The sequence below is a fragment of the Lycium ferocissimum genome, chromosome 7 (assembly GCF_029784015.1).
Source record: "Lycium ferocissimum isolate CSIRO_LF1 chromosome 7, AGI_CSIRO_Lferr_CH_V1, whole genome shotgun sequence".
NCBI classification, from domain to species: Eukaryota; Viridiplantae; Streptophyta; class Magnoliopsida; order Solanales; family Solanaceae; genus Lycium; species Lycium ferocissimum.
In genome coordinates this window covers 36,391,752-36,406,496 of record NC_081348.1, presented here as the reverse complement: position 1 = coordinate 36,406,496, position 14,745 = coordinate 36,391,752, and the positions used below count along the sequence as shown (strand labels likewise).

Below are 14,745 nucleotides of genomic sequence, written 5' to 3'. Positions count from 1 at the left end.
AACAAGTTTTTTGAGTTTTTGGTATTCTGAAGTTGTATTCGGAATATTTATGGCCAAACGCCCAAAAGTGAAAAAAAATTCAGGAAAAAAGTAAATAATTTTTATGGCCAAACGGCACCTTAAACTTCAATGTTTGATGGCAATTGGCAAAGTAGAAATGGCAATTGAATGCAAGATATCTCTCCTTTATATACACATTATTATCACTTAATTATGATTAAATGACATTCATTCTCATTTTAAGTTTTTAATTGCTAAGTTTAAATTATTTGGTTTAATATAAATATTAGGAGCAGGTAAGTATTTACCAAGACCACTATCATACCTTTTTTGAAAAATTGTGACGCAAAGTATGGATATCATTTCTTTTATTGATTTCCTACATGCCAAACTAAATTGCAGTCTTAATACTCCCTCCGTTCGATAATAAGTGGTGTTTTAGGTTTTTCATTTTGTTTCAAAATAATGGTATTTTAGAATTTCAAGAAAAAATTGATCTTGTTGTTTCAAACTTACCCTTATTTATCATCAAGAATTATTAAGTAGTTTTTTTTTTCTAGGCATTAATTAGGGGTATGTTAGTAAAAAAACTTATAATTTTTTAGGAGTCATGACAATTTCTTAAGAGGTGTGCATAAATTAAAAACACCACTTATTATGGAACGGAGGGAGTACTTTTCAAGGTAATATTATGAGTACTATAACTATAACAAAATATGGCCCAAAATATTAGAAACTAAGTTTGTTGAAAAAAACATTACATCATGGAGCGGATTTTTTTTATTTTTTTTTATTTTTAAAAGTAACTTCCCGACTTATTGCTACTAGTTTCCGACTTATCAAAATTAAATGGAGTGGATTTTATGTTTTTCAATTACTAATTCTTCTATTGATCGAGTTAAGAATCTAAGTAAGATTTATTTGAATATAGAGATAACAGCGCGTCTTTGAATTGAATGACGACAAGTACTCCTTTTGTTCAAATTGATGTGAAATACTTTTTTCGTCCACCTAAAAAAGAATGACATATTTTTAAATTTGAAAACAATTAACTTTACACTTCCCATTACACAATTAATGAAAAACTTTTTTAACCACACAAATGTCATGACATGTTTAAGGCCACAAATTTCGAAAGTCTTCATTTTTTTCTTAAATAACGTGTGGTTCAAATTATATCACATAAATTGGAACGGAATGAAGGGACTTGAAGACCCCAAATTGTGATATATCACAAACACTCGGAAAAAAAAAAAAAAAAAAGAGAGACAAGAAACACTCAGTTCTTTGTAATTTTGATTCTTTCCAGGCAGGATTTTCCATCAAGTTGGTTACTCTGGTGCAATTCCAAGTAATCCCTGTACTTCATTGGACCATAAGCTGCTGGGCTGTTGTCACCATCAAGCAGTGGAGAAGCTGGGCTCACAATTGTTTCCAGTAATGGCCCATGAAAGGTAACAATTGATATCCTTGTTATTTTGTTGTTCACCACTGCTCTATGTACATTGCTCTTGTACTTTCCATTGCTAAAAATCTTATGTAAAAGAAAAATAAACCACATCAATAATATATTATTAGCAAGTTATTATTGCAAAACAATTCCACCATCCAAAATTTGAGCCTTCAAATAAAGGTGATTGTATACATTTTAATGTGTTAATCACTATGTATACTCCTGACTAACCTACACACATTACATGTGTTAAGCTGCCCCTATTGATTTCGACTTGAACTATGTATGCATATGTAAAAAGTTGAAACAGTGTACGTGTAACATAGCATAAGGTGAGCAATCGGATGATTATTCAGAAAATTTACCTCTAGATGATCGGCGGTGTTAACCAAGAGAGAGTTGGGAAGGCCATTGACATGAATCCATTTGCCCTGATGCTGAAGTTGGAGACCTTCAACTTGGTTATTGATGAGAATGGTTAAAAGGCCTTGATCTGAATGGGCTGGCAACCCCATTGCTAGTTCAGGCTGAGGACAACGTGGATAGTAATTTGCAACAAAAGTTTGAAGGCCCAATTTCAAGTCCAAGGCTTTGTCCAAGAAACTTTCTTCAAGTCCTAGACTTTCTGATATGCCTGCTAGTAACTTTCTTGCCACATTTCGGCTCCTCTCACAATACTTCGACACTATATCACTATTAAAAATGAGATTAAGTTATATACGATGATAGTGTAAATTAGTTTTTTATATGACTGCACTTGTATATAAGTTAAATATCATATGGACGGATTACCTGTAGGCTTGGGGTTTGTTGGGAATGTGAAAATTAGGATGGACAAGGACCTTGAGATAGTCCCTCCAGCAGTAAACATTTTCTTTAGAGGCATTGAAGCTTGTTCCACATCTTATAGGATCTAATACATGCTTCCCAGCAAACTCCCTTTTTACTTCCATCTGTTAAGTTGAAAAATTCATGGGTTCCATCAATCACTGCCTTTATCAAACTTTTTGATATGCCATGGTTCACTACCTGCATTTTGCACTCCAATTTGATATTTTCTTGGAAGAATATTACAATGGTGGATATAGAATTTTCTTCAAGCGGGTTCAAATAAATATTGAAATTACAATGGTAGTTGACAGTAGGGATTACTATGTTTTTGTATATTTCCGTAATACCCCTGAAAAATATTGTATTGAGGTGTCATTATTTCTAAAAGTAAATACTACTGGTATAAAACCACAAATTTCCGTCAAAATTTACTCATCGAAAACATTTTCAACAAACTTTTCATCGAAAATCCCAAATATCGAGGGGAGAATTCGTTGAAAATTCGCGTTCTTTTAGTAGTAAAATAAATAGTTAGATCAATTAAACAACAGTATTTTGTACTATATAAATTCCATATATACGTTACACGCATACACACACATACAAAATTTTTAAATATCTATATATCAGACTCAAATTTTCTCTTCAATTTAAATTTCTATGTTTTACTCTTATAACTAGTTAATAACAAAAACAATATAGAAATGTTGAAAAGACCATAAGAAGATAAACACGCAATTAACTAAAACAGTAAAGATATAAAAATAAACTAACCTAACCTTCATGGATGTCGAAGAAGAAGAACAAAGATGTAACTTCATGTATTACAGAAGCATTAAACTAAATGAAATAAGAAGTAGTATTATTTACATGAAGTTAATTCTCAAATATTAAATTTAAAAGAAAAACAATAAATGGAAGAAACTAGTAATAAGTTAAACAGAACATTATGGGGATATACTAGAATTGTGTAATGAGTAATATTTGACCAAAAAAAAAGACTAATGAGCAATGAATTAATGGACCCTTGATGACTTAAAAAAACTAAAAGCAAATAATGTGAATTCACTGCTATGGCAATTCTAGATCTCAGAACTATCTGCAACAAAATGAACCCGCTGAACCATTGAGCTGCGTTTCATGTTTGTGTCAAGTGGATTCGTCTATATTATATACAACAGTTTCTTGAATAATTTATATATGAATTTTTTTCCGACAAAGCGGGTTCAATTGAATCCTCTTGCACCAATGTAGGGCCGCCCCCGAAGAATAATATAAGGATGACATGATCGGTGGATATCGGTTCAGCACAACCTCGATAAACACCTAGATCTTATATTTGTATTAAGAAATATATTAAATATGTATAAAAATTAAATTCAAAATCCATTTACTAGCTTATAATTTAGAACCTATAAAATTAAATCTTGAATTTGCCTCTTTAACACGATTCAATTGTACTATCATACTACGCACCATGAATAAGCCCCAATCTTGACAAGCTTTGTTGAGGTCGTGGATGGTTTTGGCACGTTGATGAGGATCATCGGAGATGAGTAGAGAAAAATCAACGATGGGGATTGACTTTGAGTCATCAAGGTCCGTGGTAGACGAATTGTTATAAGAAGAATGAACATAAGTAGAAGGTATGAAGTGAAGATCAGGCGATTCAGCTAGTTTTTTCACATTGACTAGTTGAATTGGACTTGTCATGGAGATCTTATAGAAATAAAAACAAAAACAGGCCTTTGTGGTAGTGATGATTGTTATTCAATCGGTTTATTGAAAATCCTTGCAATTGAAGGACAATGTATGCTCGCAATTCGTTGTAATCTATTGATATAAAAAGACCACTAACTCATATCGAGTCAAATAAAGATTCTTTTAGGAGCTATAATATTAAAGTGAACCAAAGGCAACTTGCTACAAGAATCTGCATTATGTATTACATTTTGTTCGACTACAACAAAAATATAGTAGTACATTAAACAGGCTACAATATTTCTGAGATAATAGCTAACCATTATGAGTCATCAACATGGACACATATGAGAACATGGAGATATGGTATGGTCCACTTTACTAGCATCAGTCCTATCCGATAATGACTTTTGGACATATATTCATTTTGGTTATCAAACACGTAGCAAAGCCCCCGTCTTTTTTATATAAAATCTCATCAAAAGTGGTAAGACTGATTGATTTATAGTTTATAGTCAACATGGGTGTACATATTTAATTTGTTACGTACTTATATATAGTCCGAGTTGAAAGCCATAAAAGCCATATATTCAGTTCGAGTCCGCTGCCAACAAATTAATGTATCCACCCCGCTAAAACGTTCACTGATTAAAAGATCACAATTTAAACTATAGTACATCAGTTTGAATTTATAACATTATTGTTCCATTATACCACCTCTGTTCTCCATAATCAATATGAGAAAATAATCTCATCTTTTACGTGGAAAGAAGAGGTCAGTTCCCAGGAAAAGAAAGGGTAAAAAAAGAACACTCAATTATTTGGAATCTTGACTCTTTCCAAAGAGGACTTCCCATCAAGTATGTTGCTCTGTTGGAGCTCCAAGTAATCCCTGTACTTCATTGGAATATAAGCTGCTGGGTCTTTATCTACCAGTGGGGAAGCTGGGCTCACAACTGTTTCCAGTGATGGACCATGGGTTGTAACTATTGATATCCTTGTTTCTTTGTTGTTCACCACTGCTCTATGTACATTGCTCTTGTACTTCCCATTACTGAATATCTACCATATGACCAAAGAAACATGTTAAACCATACCATTAACGGTAAGGTACTTGTTATTTTATACCACTATAAATTCTCTTGACTAGCCTAGACATTGACAAACCATAAATAGTACTCCCTCCGTTCCATATTAGTTGTTCTGTTTCGCTTTCCGAGAGTCAAGTCGAATAATCTTCTGAACTAAATTTGATTAGATTAGTTCAATATTTTAAAATTATAATTTAGATATTCAAAAACTACATGAAAAGTACTACAAGTTGCAAGTGAACAAATAGATCTCAAAATATAGGTCAAAGTTTTTATAGTTTGACTTTTAAAAAAAGGAAAGTGCACAAGTAATATGGTACGGAGGGAGTAGTATTAGTAAAATATATTCTTAAACTAAGTGGTGTTGTACACTTAATTTTCTAGGCTTGTAGTTCAATTGATCAAAGCACCGCCTTAACAATGCGGAAGCTGCACAGATTTAATAAATATATCAATTCATCTCTCAGGGAAGGAATCATGAATTTACCTCAAGATGGTCGCCGGTGTTAACCAAGAGAGAGTTGGGAAGGGCTTTAACATGAAGCCATTTGCCTTGATGCTGAAGTTGGAGACCTTCAACTTGGTTATTGATGAGAATGGTTAAAAGGCCATGATCTGAATGGGCTGGCAACCCCATTGTAAGTTCAGGTTGAGGGCAACCTGGATAGTAATTTCCAACAAATATTTGAAGGCCTGATTCCAAATCTGGTGCTCTGTCCAGGAAACTTTCTTCAAGCCCTAAACTTTCAGATATACCTGATAGTAACTTTCTTGCCACTTCCCGGATTTTCTGAGTATATTCCGATGTAATATCCCTATTCAGTTAACATTATTGAGTCACTAACAAATAACTAAAGTAGGTAGATTACAATAGACCATTGTGGTCCGGCCCTTTCCCGAACTCCGCGCATAGCAGGAGCATAGTGCACCGGACTGCCCTTTTTAACAAATAACTAAAGTAATAGTCCATAAATAGTTGAATTAGTAACCGGTAAATTAGGTAGATTACTTGCTACACTACACTAATAACAGTGTATACTTTTTAGTTGTCTATTTATATAAGTTAAATTTGATTGACAAACACTATTAAGAGCCCGTTTGGGTTATTTGTAAATAGTTGATAAGCACTCCTGAGTGCTGAAATTGATTTTATAAATAAGAACCTGTTTGAATAGAAGTGTTAAAACTGATAATAAACAGTTGAAGTGTTTGGTGAAAAAAATGTTGATAAACAGTTTTTTTAATAAAATGAGTAAAATATGCTTCTTCTTTTTTTAATAAAATGTTATAAATTTAAAAAGTATTTTTGTAAGAAAAGGAATAAACACCAAATATGGAATGGAAAGGAAGTTAGTGATTTTGTTTTATAAAAGATATTTTGGGAATTAGAAAAAATCTTAATGATAAAATAGTAATTTTCTTTTTTATCAGTGCTTAAAACCAACTTATGATTTTTTTGGCTGATTTTGGTGTATAAATACTTCACTTATAAACACTTTAAATATTTACCACACATATTGAAAGATCAAAATGTGTTGATTTATAAGGTTAATCAAACACTTAGCTTCCAGATAAGGTAAGAGCCTCTAGCATTATACTCCCTCCGTCCCATATTAGGTGTCCACATTATTATAAATATTCGTTCCAAAATACTTATCCAATTACAAAAATCAAGATAGAATTAATTAAGTTTTTTCTACTCTGCCCTTAACATTAATTATTTTTTAAAGTAACCAATATTGCTTAGAGTGCAATTAACTAGCGAGAGATAAGAATAATATAATAAAAATACACTTTTATTTATGAATTCTTAAAGGGCGTGTTGGAGAAAGTGGACAAATAATATGGGATGGAGGGAGTATTCTCTTTTATTATAACTTTGGGCAATTCAAAAAGCAATCTCTGATTTTTGAAAACTCCACACAGATGATTAGCAATAGACGAATTACCTGTAGCCTTGGGGTTTGGTAGGGGAGTGAAAATGAGGATGAACAAAGACCTTGAGATAGTCTCTCCAGAAGAAGACAATTTCTTTAGAAGCATTAAAGCTAGTCCCATATCTTATTGGATCCAACACATGCTTCCCAGCAAACTCCTGTTTTTCTTCCTCAGGCAAGTTGAAAAATTCATGAGTGCAATCAATCACTGCCTTCATCAATTTTTCTGGTATGCCATGGTTCACTACCTGCACTAAATTAAATATTAGTAATTCTTTCTCTTTGCACAAAACAAATCAAAAAACACTAAGTACACAAGTTATACCCTGTTTGACCAAACTTTTGGGGGCGAAAAGAACTTGTTTTAAAAAAGTGAAGTGTTTGGCTAAGCTTTTAAGAGAAAATAAGTGTTTTCGGCTAGTAGAAAAAATAGGTGTATTTTGTATAGAAGCACCTTCCTAAAGCTTGACGAATGCTTAAAAGTGCCTTTTAAATTGATTAGTCAAACACAAACTGCTTTGTCGCCAAAAATATTTTTGAAAAATTTAAAAGCTTGACCAAACAGGCTATAATCTCTTAACTGATACAACCATGAAGAAGCCCCAATCTTGGCAAGCTTTGCCGAGTTGGTGGATGGCTGTGGAGCGTTGATGAGGATCATGGGAAGTGAGTAGAGAAAAATCAACGATGGGGATTGAGTTTGAAACATCATCAGGGTCAGTGGCAGAGGAATTGTTGTTATAAGAAGAGTGAACATAGTTAGAAGGAATTAAAGGAAATTCAGAAAGTTGTTTGATATTGGCTGGTTGAACTATGTTCTCCATCTCTGTTACTGAAGCTTGAAACCGGTGTTTGATAATTTGTGCTGTTCTTATCTTTGATTGACATTTATCGAGAAACTTTGTTATGTTTCAAGTACAGCTAGCAACAAAACTTATGCCAGATATTTTATTGAATGACAAGTGCATTTGTGGATTTCATTATTTAAATAGAGAAAGCTATCATATTTTATATAAACAGAACTGAATTTACAAATTCAAATGTCAAACAAATAAAATGTTTTCACGTGTACTTAAAGGATGTAGTTCAATGATCAATAAGGTAGGCTGAAAATTATGGGAGATAAAAATTGGAGTGAATCCCACTTTACTCCCCTAATATTTAAGGGTTGGGAAATAATATCTCCTTCACATATTAAATGAGAACGATAACCCCTTTATGTAATACTTTCCGGTAAGAGTTTTCTTTTTTTGAATAAAGATCTTTTTTTTCTTTCTAGAATTAAAATATAAAAACGGAAAAGGGTCAAATATTACCCTGTATATCAGAAAAGGGTCAAATATCCCTCGTTATACTTTCGGTCCAAATATATCCCTGTCATTATACTTTCGGTCCAAATATACCCCTCCCATTACACTTTGACACAAATTTGATTTGAATTTTAACGGAAAGACACTTGTCAAGTTCATAATCAAATTAATAACCCACCTTAATTTTAAATACCCGATTTCTTTAGAAAACCAAACGTTTAACCGACCCAACCCATTTATCTTTTTATTTTTTGAAGTTTTTCTTCATTTTAAAATAATGTGCTATATACAAAAAAATAAAAAATCCACTCTCTTAATTCTCTTAATTACACCTCTTAATTACACTTTTTCCTCTCCTCTATAACTGTTGGCTATTTTCATTGAGATTTAACAAGACATTGTTCAAAGGCTGGATTGTGCATTTTCTTTCGTTTTGGGTTGTCTGAATTTGTCCTCCTTATTATTTTTCGTCACTAGCCCTTAAAACATTTTCTACTTTCCTTGTTCATGAAATCTTATTAGTTCCTTATAGATATTTCTTAGAATTTCTCAAGATGTGTTGAGTGATATTTTTATTAAGTACACATTCTGCACATCCTCTTGTAATTTTTATGAAGTACAAAAGAGGGTGTATAACTAATATTTACATAGTTATACATAGGTTAAAAAAGTGTAGCAAACAAGAAATTAGTAATATCAAAAACTAATACATGTATTATTTTCTCTAATCCATCCTACCCGACGACCCCTTAATCATAAGCTTGAAACGGGCTTTTCCCAATTACAGTAACTTAAATAAGAAAGTCAGCCTAGCCTCATTGAAAGACCCAAAGTTATTTAAAAAAAAAAAAAAAAAAAAAAACAGAAGGTTTCAGAGATTGCTTACACCTCAATACTTTTTTTTTAATTGCAACATCGGTATTAAATGACGATTAAATTTAAAGAGTACATATTTCTAGAGACAAGTTTAGTGAACTTGGTCCCTATTGAGCTTTCGTACTAAATGTAATAAAAAATTCAGATTTCGACCACCCTATAAACACTTTATGTGTTAAACTAAATGAAATAACTAATGTGTGGTCGACAAGGTCTTATTTTTCAGGTTTGTTTTAATTTAATCTTGATTTCATCCAAGCTGGACTTTCCGTCTAGTGGCTTAGTTTGTTGCATCTCCACATATTCACTGAATTTCATGGGAAGATAGAGTGGTGGCAACCTTTCATTTTGGATCAAAGGTGAAGCAGCTGGTCTCACTGTGGCATTCATAGCTGGACAATTAGCAATGCCTATTGATATCCTTGGCACCTTTTTCACTACTGCTCTGTGCAAAACGCTCTTGTATTTCCCATTGGTAAATATCTGTCAAGAAAAAAGAAGATATCACATTGCACATAGTAAATGAAGGCATGTTTAACATTTCTAGATAAGCGGCTAAAAAAGTTTTACCCGCCTAGCCGTAATAGTTTGTAGCTGTAGCCAGTGTATAATAAACTGGCTAAAAAAATTTCACCCACCTAGCCGTAATAGTTTGTAGTTGTAGCCGGTATACTCAGTGTATAACAAGGTGTATAATCAACTGGCTAAAAAAAATTCACCCGCCTAGTTGTAATAGTTTGTAAAGGTGGCCAGTACAAACTCAGTGTATAACAAATGTGTAATCATTATGTACAGTGGATGTTCATTTTTAGACAGCCAGCTAAAAAAATTAACCCACCTAGCTGTAATAGTTTGTAGTCATTGTCGGTGCATATTCAATGTATAACAAGGACAACAAGTGTATAATTCCATGATTATCATTAATTATAGATTGCATACCGATTAAAATTGTTAAAAATAAAGATTCAGGTTATTTTCTTATGTGGGCTTTGTTGGGCCACTATGTAGTGTAAAAATGGGCAATTTGCAGGATTGTCCTTCGCTGGGGGTGGTCTTTAATTTATGTCCCTCAAATTCGTGGTCTTTAACTTTTGCCCTTCGCTAAATTTTTTTTGATTTCGGGTTCGAACCCCCAGCTCAGTCAAAAATTTTAAAAAAATTCGCAAGACAGAATTTGCAAATTCTGCCTTAAGGCCTAGACAGAATTTGCATGGGCAGAATTTTACCTTAAGGCCTTGCGAAATTCTGACTTGCGATTTTTTATTTTTATTTTTTTTGGGGGGTTCGAACCCACAATCTCGGGGTATTACGCGAAGGGCAAAACTTAAAGACCACCGATTTGAAGGACCAAAATTAAAGACCACCCCAAAGGAAGGCCAATCCGCGCAAAAAAAAAAAAAGTGTAAAAATCACTAAAATATAATACTAAGTAATACTGCAGTATAAAAGAAATAATTCTCTTTTTTTTCCTTCTTATTATACCTCGAGGTGATCAGCAGTATTAATCAAAATAGAGTTGGGAATGGGATTGATGTTGATCCATTTTCCATTGTGTTGTATTTGTAATCCTCCAACTTCGTTTTGAATGAGTAAGGTCAAAAGCCCAAAATCTGAATGGGGTGGAAGGCCCATTACAAGTTCGGGCTGTGGACATGCTGGATAGTAATTTGCAACAAATACCTCGAAACCCGAGTCCAGATCCAGGGATTTTCTCATCAGCTCTTCTTCCAATCCTAAGCTTTCTGATATTCCTGAGAGTAACATTTTTGTCACTTTTCTGCACTTCTCACAATACTCCCATACAAGTTCTCTGTAAAATTAAACGACAAAATGAATATCTAATGTAATGAGATCTTGATTGGGAAAAATATTTTTTGCCGAACCTAAGGGGTCGTTTGGTTGCTGGCTAGCCAGCTAAGTTATTCATGTATTAAATTCGGCATAAGTAATACTGTCTGTAGATTTAAGTGATACGACTTTCTTTTTAATGTTGTTTTAAAAAGAATGATACATTTCTATATTTAGAAATAGTTTAACTTGAAACTTCCTCTTTTACCTTTAATTTAATGAAATGATTTAGAGTTACACAAGTATCTACGGCTTGTTTTAGACCACAAATTTCAAAAGTATTCCTTTCTTTCGTAAACTTAGTGCCTAGTTAAACTATATCACATAAATTGAGACGGATGGAGTACCATGTTTGGTAGCATTCTTTTACTATGTATAAAATTCAACACACCTAATATGATATTTGGTTTGCATCCGCACAGCAAATAAGTGTATAAGTTATGAGGAAATTTATGTATTACTTTATACAGTAATACGTGATAGAAAATAGAATGATTAATACATGACAACTGATATATAAATAACTAAACCCTACCTAACTAATTGCTAGTTTCCACATAAATTCACTCATAATTAATTCTTGTATTACTAATCCTGCGTAACTCTAACTAACAGCCAACAACCCCTGAATGTGTAACTTTCCCATCTTGATTTGGGAAGGAACAAAATGGTCGCTGTCGCACGGGCCCAACACCAGACATGAGTGACCCATTGACAGATGAATTCACTAAGCCCACCTTAGACTTAGACATTACCTCGATCAATAATTTCTGTTATATTTGATTTGTGGTCTATGCATCATCTCCAATGTTTTTATCTTTTTATTTTATTTTAAAATAACTGATATTCCACAAAATTAAGAAAGCATTGATTTTTATCTTTCACTTTTACCATTATTGAATAAACGAAGTTTTAAATAACTAAAACACAATTAAAAAACTGCTTCTTTTTCAAGACATTTGATTAAGAATAAATTAGTAAAATCACTTTTTACTTCTTAGGAGTGAATAATTTTCTCAAAGAGTTCACTTGCTGTAGGGAGTATTGTCTATCCCAACTTTACATAGATAAAGACGCATGGACTATTTAAGGAAACAAGTGTATATATCCACTCTGAGCCTGTTTGAATTGGCATATAAGTTGGTCAAACCAGCTTATAAGTCATTTTTAATTTATTTGAGTGTTTGACAAAAATAGAAAACAATTTAAATTAAGTTAAAAAGTGCTTAAAATAAGCCAAAAATAGAAGTTCTTTCGTACCTTAAATTTTGTTTTTTTTTGGCAAAAGCGTTTTGGTTTAACCAACAACTTTTCTTTATCCTTATATTTTCTGTTAATTCCAATACTACCCTTCTAAAAATCCTTTAAGCACTTTTATCCAAACACGTAATTGGTTATTTATAAAATAACTTTTAGCACTTATGCTTAAAAGCCACTTTTTTTTTGCAGCTAATCCAAACGTGCTCTCTGTCATTGAACTTTAGGTTGATTTTTTAAACCTCGTAATCTATCTGTCCATCGGTCAGTGATTGCATGGAATATATCAGATGGACCCCTTATGATATTCATAAAATCTTGTCGATACAAACGTGAAATTTATGAGAAGCAGATAACAAAGATTACCTGAAATTCTTGGGTTGGTGAGGGGAGTGAAAGGCAGGATGAACAGAGAGTTTAAGGTAGTCTCTCCAGTAAAATGTTGTCTCCTTTGAAGTATAATTAAAGCTGGTGCCATACTTTATGGGATCAAACACTTGTTGGCCTTTGTAGCGCCACTTGTCCTCCTCTGGCATCAAGAAGAACTCATTTGCCACGCCAATCAACTCCTTCATCAAACTTTCTGCTATTCCATGGTTCACCACCTGCACTCACACAATTATCAGACAAAATTATAGTACTATATACTGTCTTAGTTTACATGACACTATTTTCTTTTTAGTATCTTCTAAAAAGAATGGCATATTTTGATAGTTCGAACAATCAACTCTAAACTTTTATTCTTACCCTTAATTGATACTTTTATAGCACACATAATTACTATGGCATACTTGAGATTCAAAATTCAGGTGTGCCCCTAGTTGAATTTATAAACCATGTCATGGTCTATTGGAACAATATAACTCTAAACGTTTAATTTTACCTTTAATTGAAACTTTTATAGCACATATAATTACTATGGCATACTTAAGAACAAATTTTTCAAAAACTCAAGCATGCCCCTGGTTGAAATTATAAACCAAGCACGTGTTAAGGCTCGGACCTTGAATTGTTTGTTTACTCTAAGTTGTATTATCGACGTGACGCGTTGCTATTAGGAAAACACTTTAAATACAAAAGGAGCTCCATCCGGCTATACTCTAGCTGACCAGTCTTAGTTTATCTTGAGAAGTCAAGGAGGCGCAGAGACTAATTGGGGGCAAGCTCCCATAAAAGCCTTCTAAAGAAGAAAACTTCATGGTCAAATTTGCCATTGAATTTATTCATCAGGCATGTGCAACTAATACAATAGCAACAAAAAGTTATGAGCCCAAGTAACTTAAATAACCTATGCTAGTTAGTATTAGTAATATATATAGACGTACCATGAAAAATCCCCAGTGTTCACAAGCTCTTCCAAGGTCCTGAATGGCTTTGGAGTGTTGATGAGGATCTTCTGAGGAAAGGAGGGAAAAATCAACGACGGGTAATGAATCATCAATACTGTCTATGGCTGGTGATGAGTTATGATGGTGATCGACAGAGTAATTAGAAGGCACTGCTTTGAGATTGGGCAACTCAGCTACTACTTTCACGCTTTTCATTTTGTTTTCACAAGCCATTAATTATATATTTCTGATGTCTTGTAGTATGTGTTAGGAGTAGTAGCTGCAAAGCGGAAGCTATATATAGGTGTTCAATCTTTTATGGTCATACAATTAGTTATATATCACACAATTCGTGGAGTGGTAAGTAGGGGTGTACATGGACCGGGTTGGTTTGGATTTTTTAAACGCCAAACCAAACCAATTGCGTCAGGTTTTTAAATTTATACACCAAACCAAACCAATAAAATTTGGGTTTTTCAACCTCGGGTTTTCTCGGATTATTCGGTTTTCTCGGTTTTTTGGGTTTTTTTCGGAATAGTCTTGATACAAAACATATAACTTTTACTTCAAATATTTCTTTAGTTCTAGTAAGATACAATTATATAATTAAGGTGTTTCTTAAGAAAATAACACAAAATGTGAGAAGAGTGATGACATTGTATTAAAATATTCAACAAAAGCTAATAAATTCGGTCAAAATAAATATTGCTAATTAACAAGCCATAAAGAAAATGACCATAATCTAAAAATACTAAGTCATGCTAAAATAAGTAGGGCTAATAAGTATTAATCACATGACAAAGAAATAAAACTTAAGTTATGTTTTTTCACTCTCTAAATAGATTATGCAAAACTGAAGAATAGATATCCAAAATTATTATCATTCCTAGTGGTAAATTGAATTTCTTTTGTTAGTATTAGTATTGAGTTAGTTTTGGTTTGGATTTTATTTGAGTTGGACTTTATTTGAGTTACTAACATCCATAGGATATAAAACTTATTGACATTCAAAACTCGAAGTTCAAGCTTGAATAATATGATAATAGTTAAAGAACTACAAAAAAATTTAAGAAATATTTATAAATTACATTACAAATAAATATTTTTATGTAT

The 14,745-nt window shown here is 32.7% G+C and overlaps 2 protein-coding genes and 1 pseudogene across 4 annotated transcripts; all 3 read right to left on the bottom strand.

Moving 5' to 3' along the window:
* Window positions 1–1,042: 1,042 nt before the first annotated feature.
* LOC132064714 (2-oxoglutarate-dependent dioxygenase 19-like) lies at window positions 1,043–4,496 on the bottom strand (annotated as a pseudogene).
* Window positions 4,497–4,630: 134 nt separating this feature from the next.
* Window positions 4,631–7,980, bottom strand: LOC132064713 (2-oxoglutarate-dependent dioxygenase 19-like). Of its 2 annotated transcripts, none has more exons than XM_059457802.1 (4): window positions 7,595–7,980; window positions 7,026–7,261; window positions 5,564–5,891; window positions 4,631–5,047 (listed from the first exon to the last, which is right to left on the bottom strand). In XM_059457802.1, the coding sequence occupies exons 1-4, from the start codon at window positions 7,835–7,837 to the stop codon at window positions 4,799–4,801; spliced, it is 1,056 nt and encodes a 351-aa protein (XP_059313785.1). In that variant the 5' UTR covers window positions 7,838–7,980; the 3' UTR covers window positions 4,631–4,798. The 2 variants fall into 2 exon arrangements, with proteins under 2 accessions (XP_059313785.1, XP_059313786.1); XM_059457803.1 differs by having other exon boundaries at window positions 7,604–7,979.
* Window positions 7,981–9,189: 1,209 nt separating this feature from the next.
* LOC132062792 (2-oxoglutarate-dependent dioxygenase 19-like) lies at window positions 9,190–13,919 on the bottom strand. 2 transcript variants are annotated; one of them, XM_059455286.1, is made up of 4 exons: window positions 13,630–13,919; window positions 12,671–12,909; window positions 10,880–11,009; window positions 9,190–9,682 (listed from the first exon to the last, which is right to left on the bottom strand). In XM_059455286.1, exons 1-4 carry the CDS (start codon window positions 13,864–13,866, stop codon window positions 9,422–9,424), a joined length of 867 nt encoding a protein of 288 aa, XP_059311269.1. In that variant the 5' UTR covers window positions 13,867–13,919; the 3' UTR covers window positions 9,190–9,421. The 2 variants fall into 2 exon arrangements, with proteins under 2 accessions (XP_059311269.1, XP_059311268.1); XM_059455285.1 differs by having other exon boundaries at window positions 10,682–11,009; window positions 13,630–13,918.
* Window positions 13,920–14,745: the final 826 nt, after the last annotated feature.

Coding starts and splice junctions, on each gene's coding strand:
- LOC132064713 (XM_059457802.1), bottom strand. CDS start 7,837: ATGGAGAACATAGTTCAACCAGCCAATATCAAACAACTTTCTGAATTT. Junction 7,262..7,594: donor GCTTCTTCATGGTTGTATCA/GTTAAGAGATTA, acceptor AATTTAGTGCAG/GTAGTGAACCATGGCATACC. Junction 5,892..7,025: donor ACCAAACCCCAAGGCTACAG/GTAATTCGTCTA, acceptor TTAACTGAATAG/GGATATTACATCGGAATATA.
- LOC132062792 (XM_059455285.1), bottom strand. CDS start 13,866: ATGGCTTGTGAAAACAAAATGAAAAGCGTGAAAGTAGTAGCTGAGTTG. Junction 12,910..13,629: donor AACACTGGGGATTTTTCATG/GTACGTCTATAT, acceptor GTGTGAGTGCAG/GTGGTGAACCATGGAATAGC. Junction 9,683..10,681: donor ATACTGCTGATCACCTCGAG/GTATAATAAGAA, acceptor TTTTCTTGACAG/ATATTTACCAATGGGAAATA.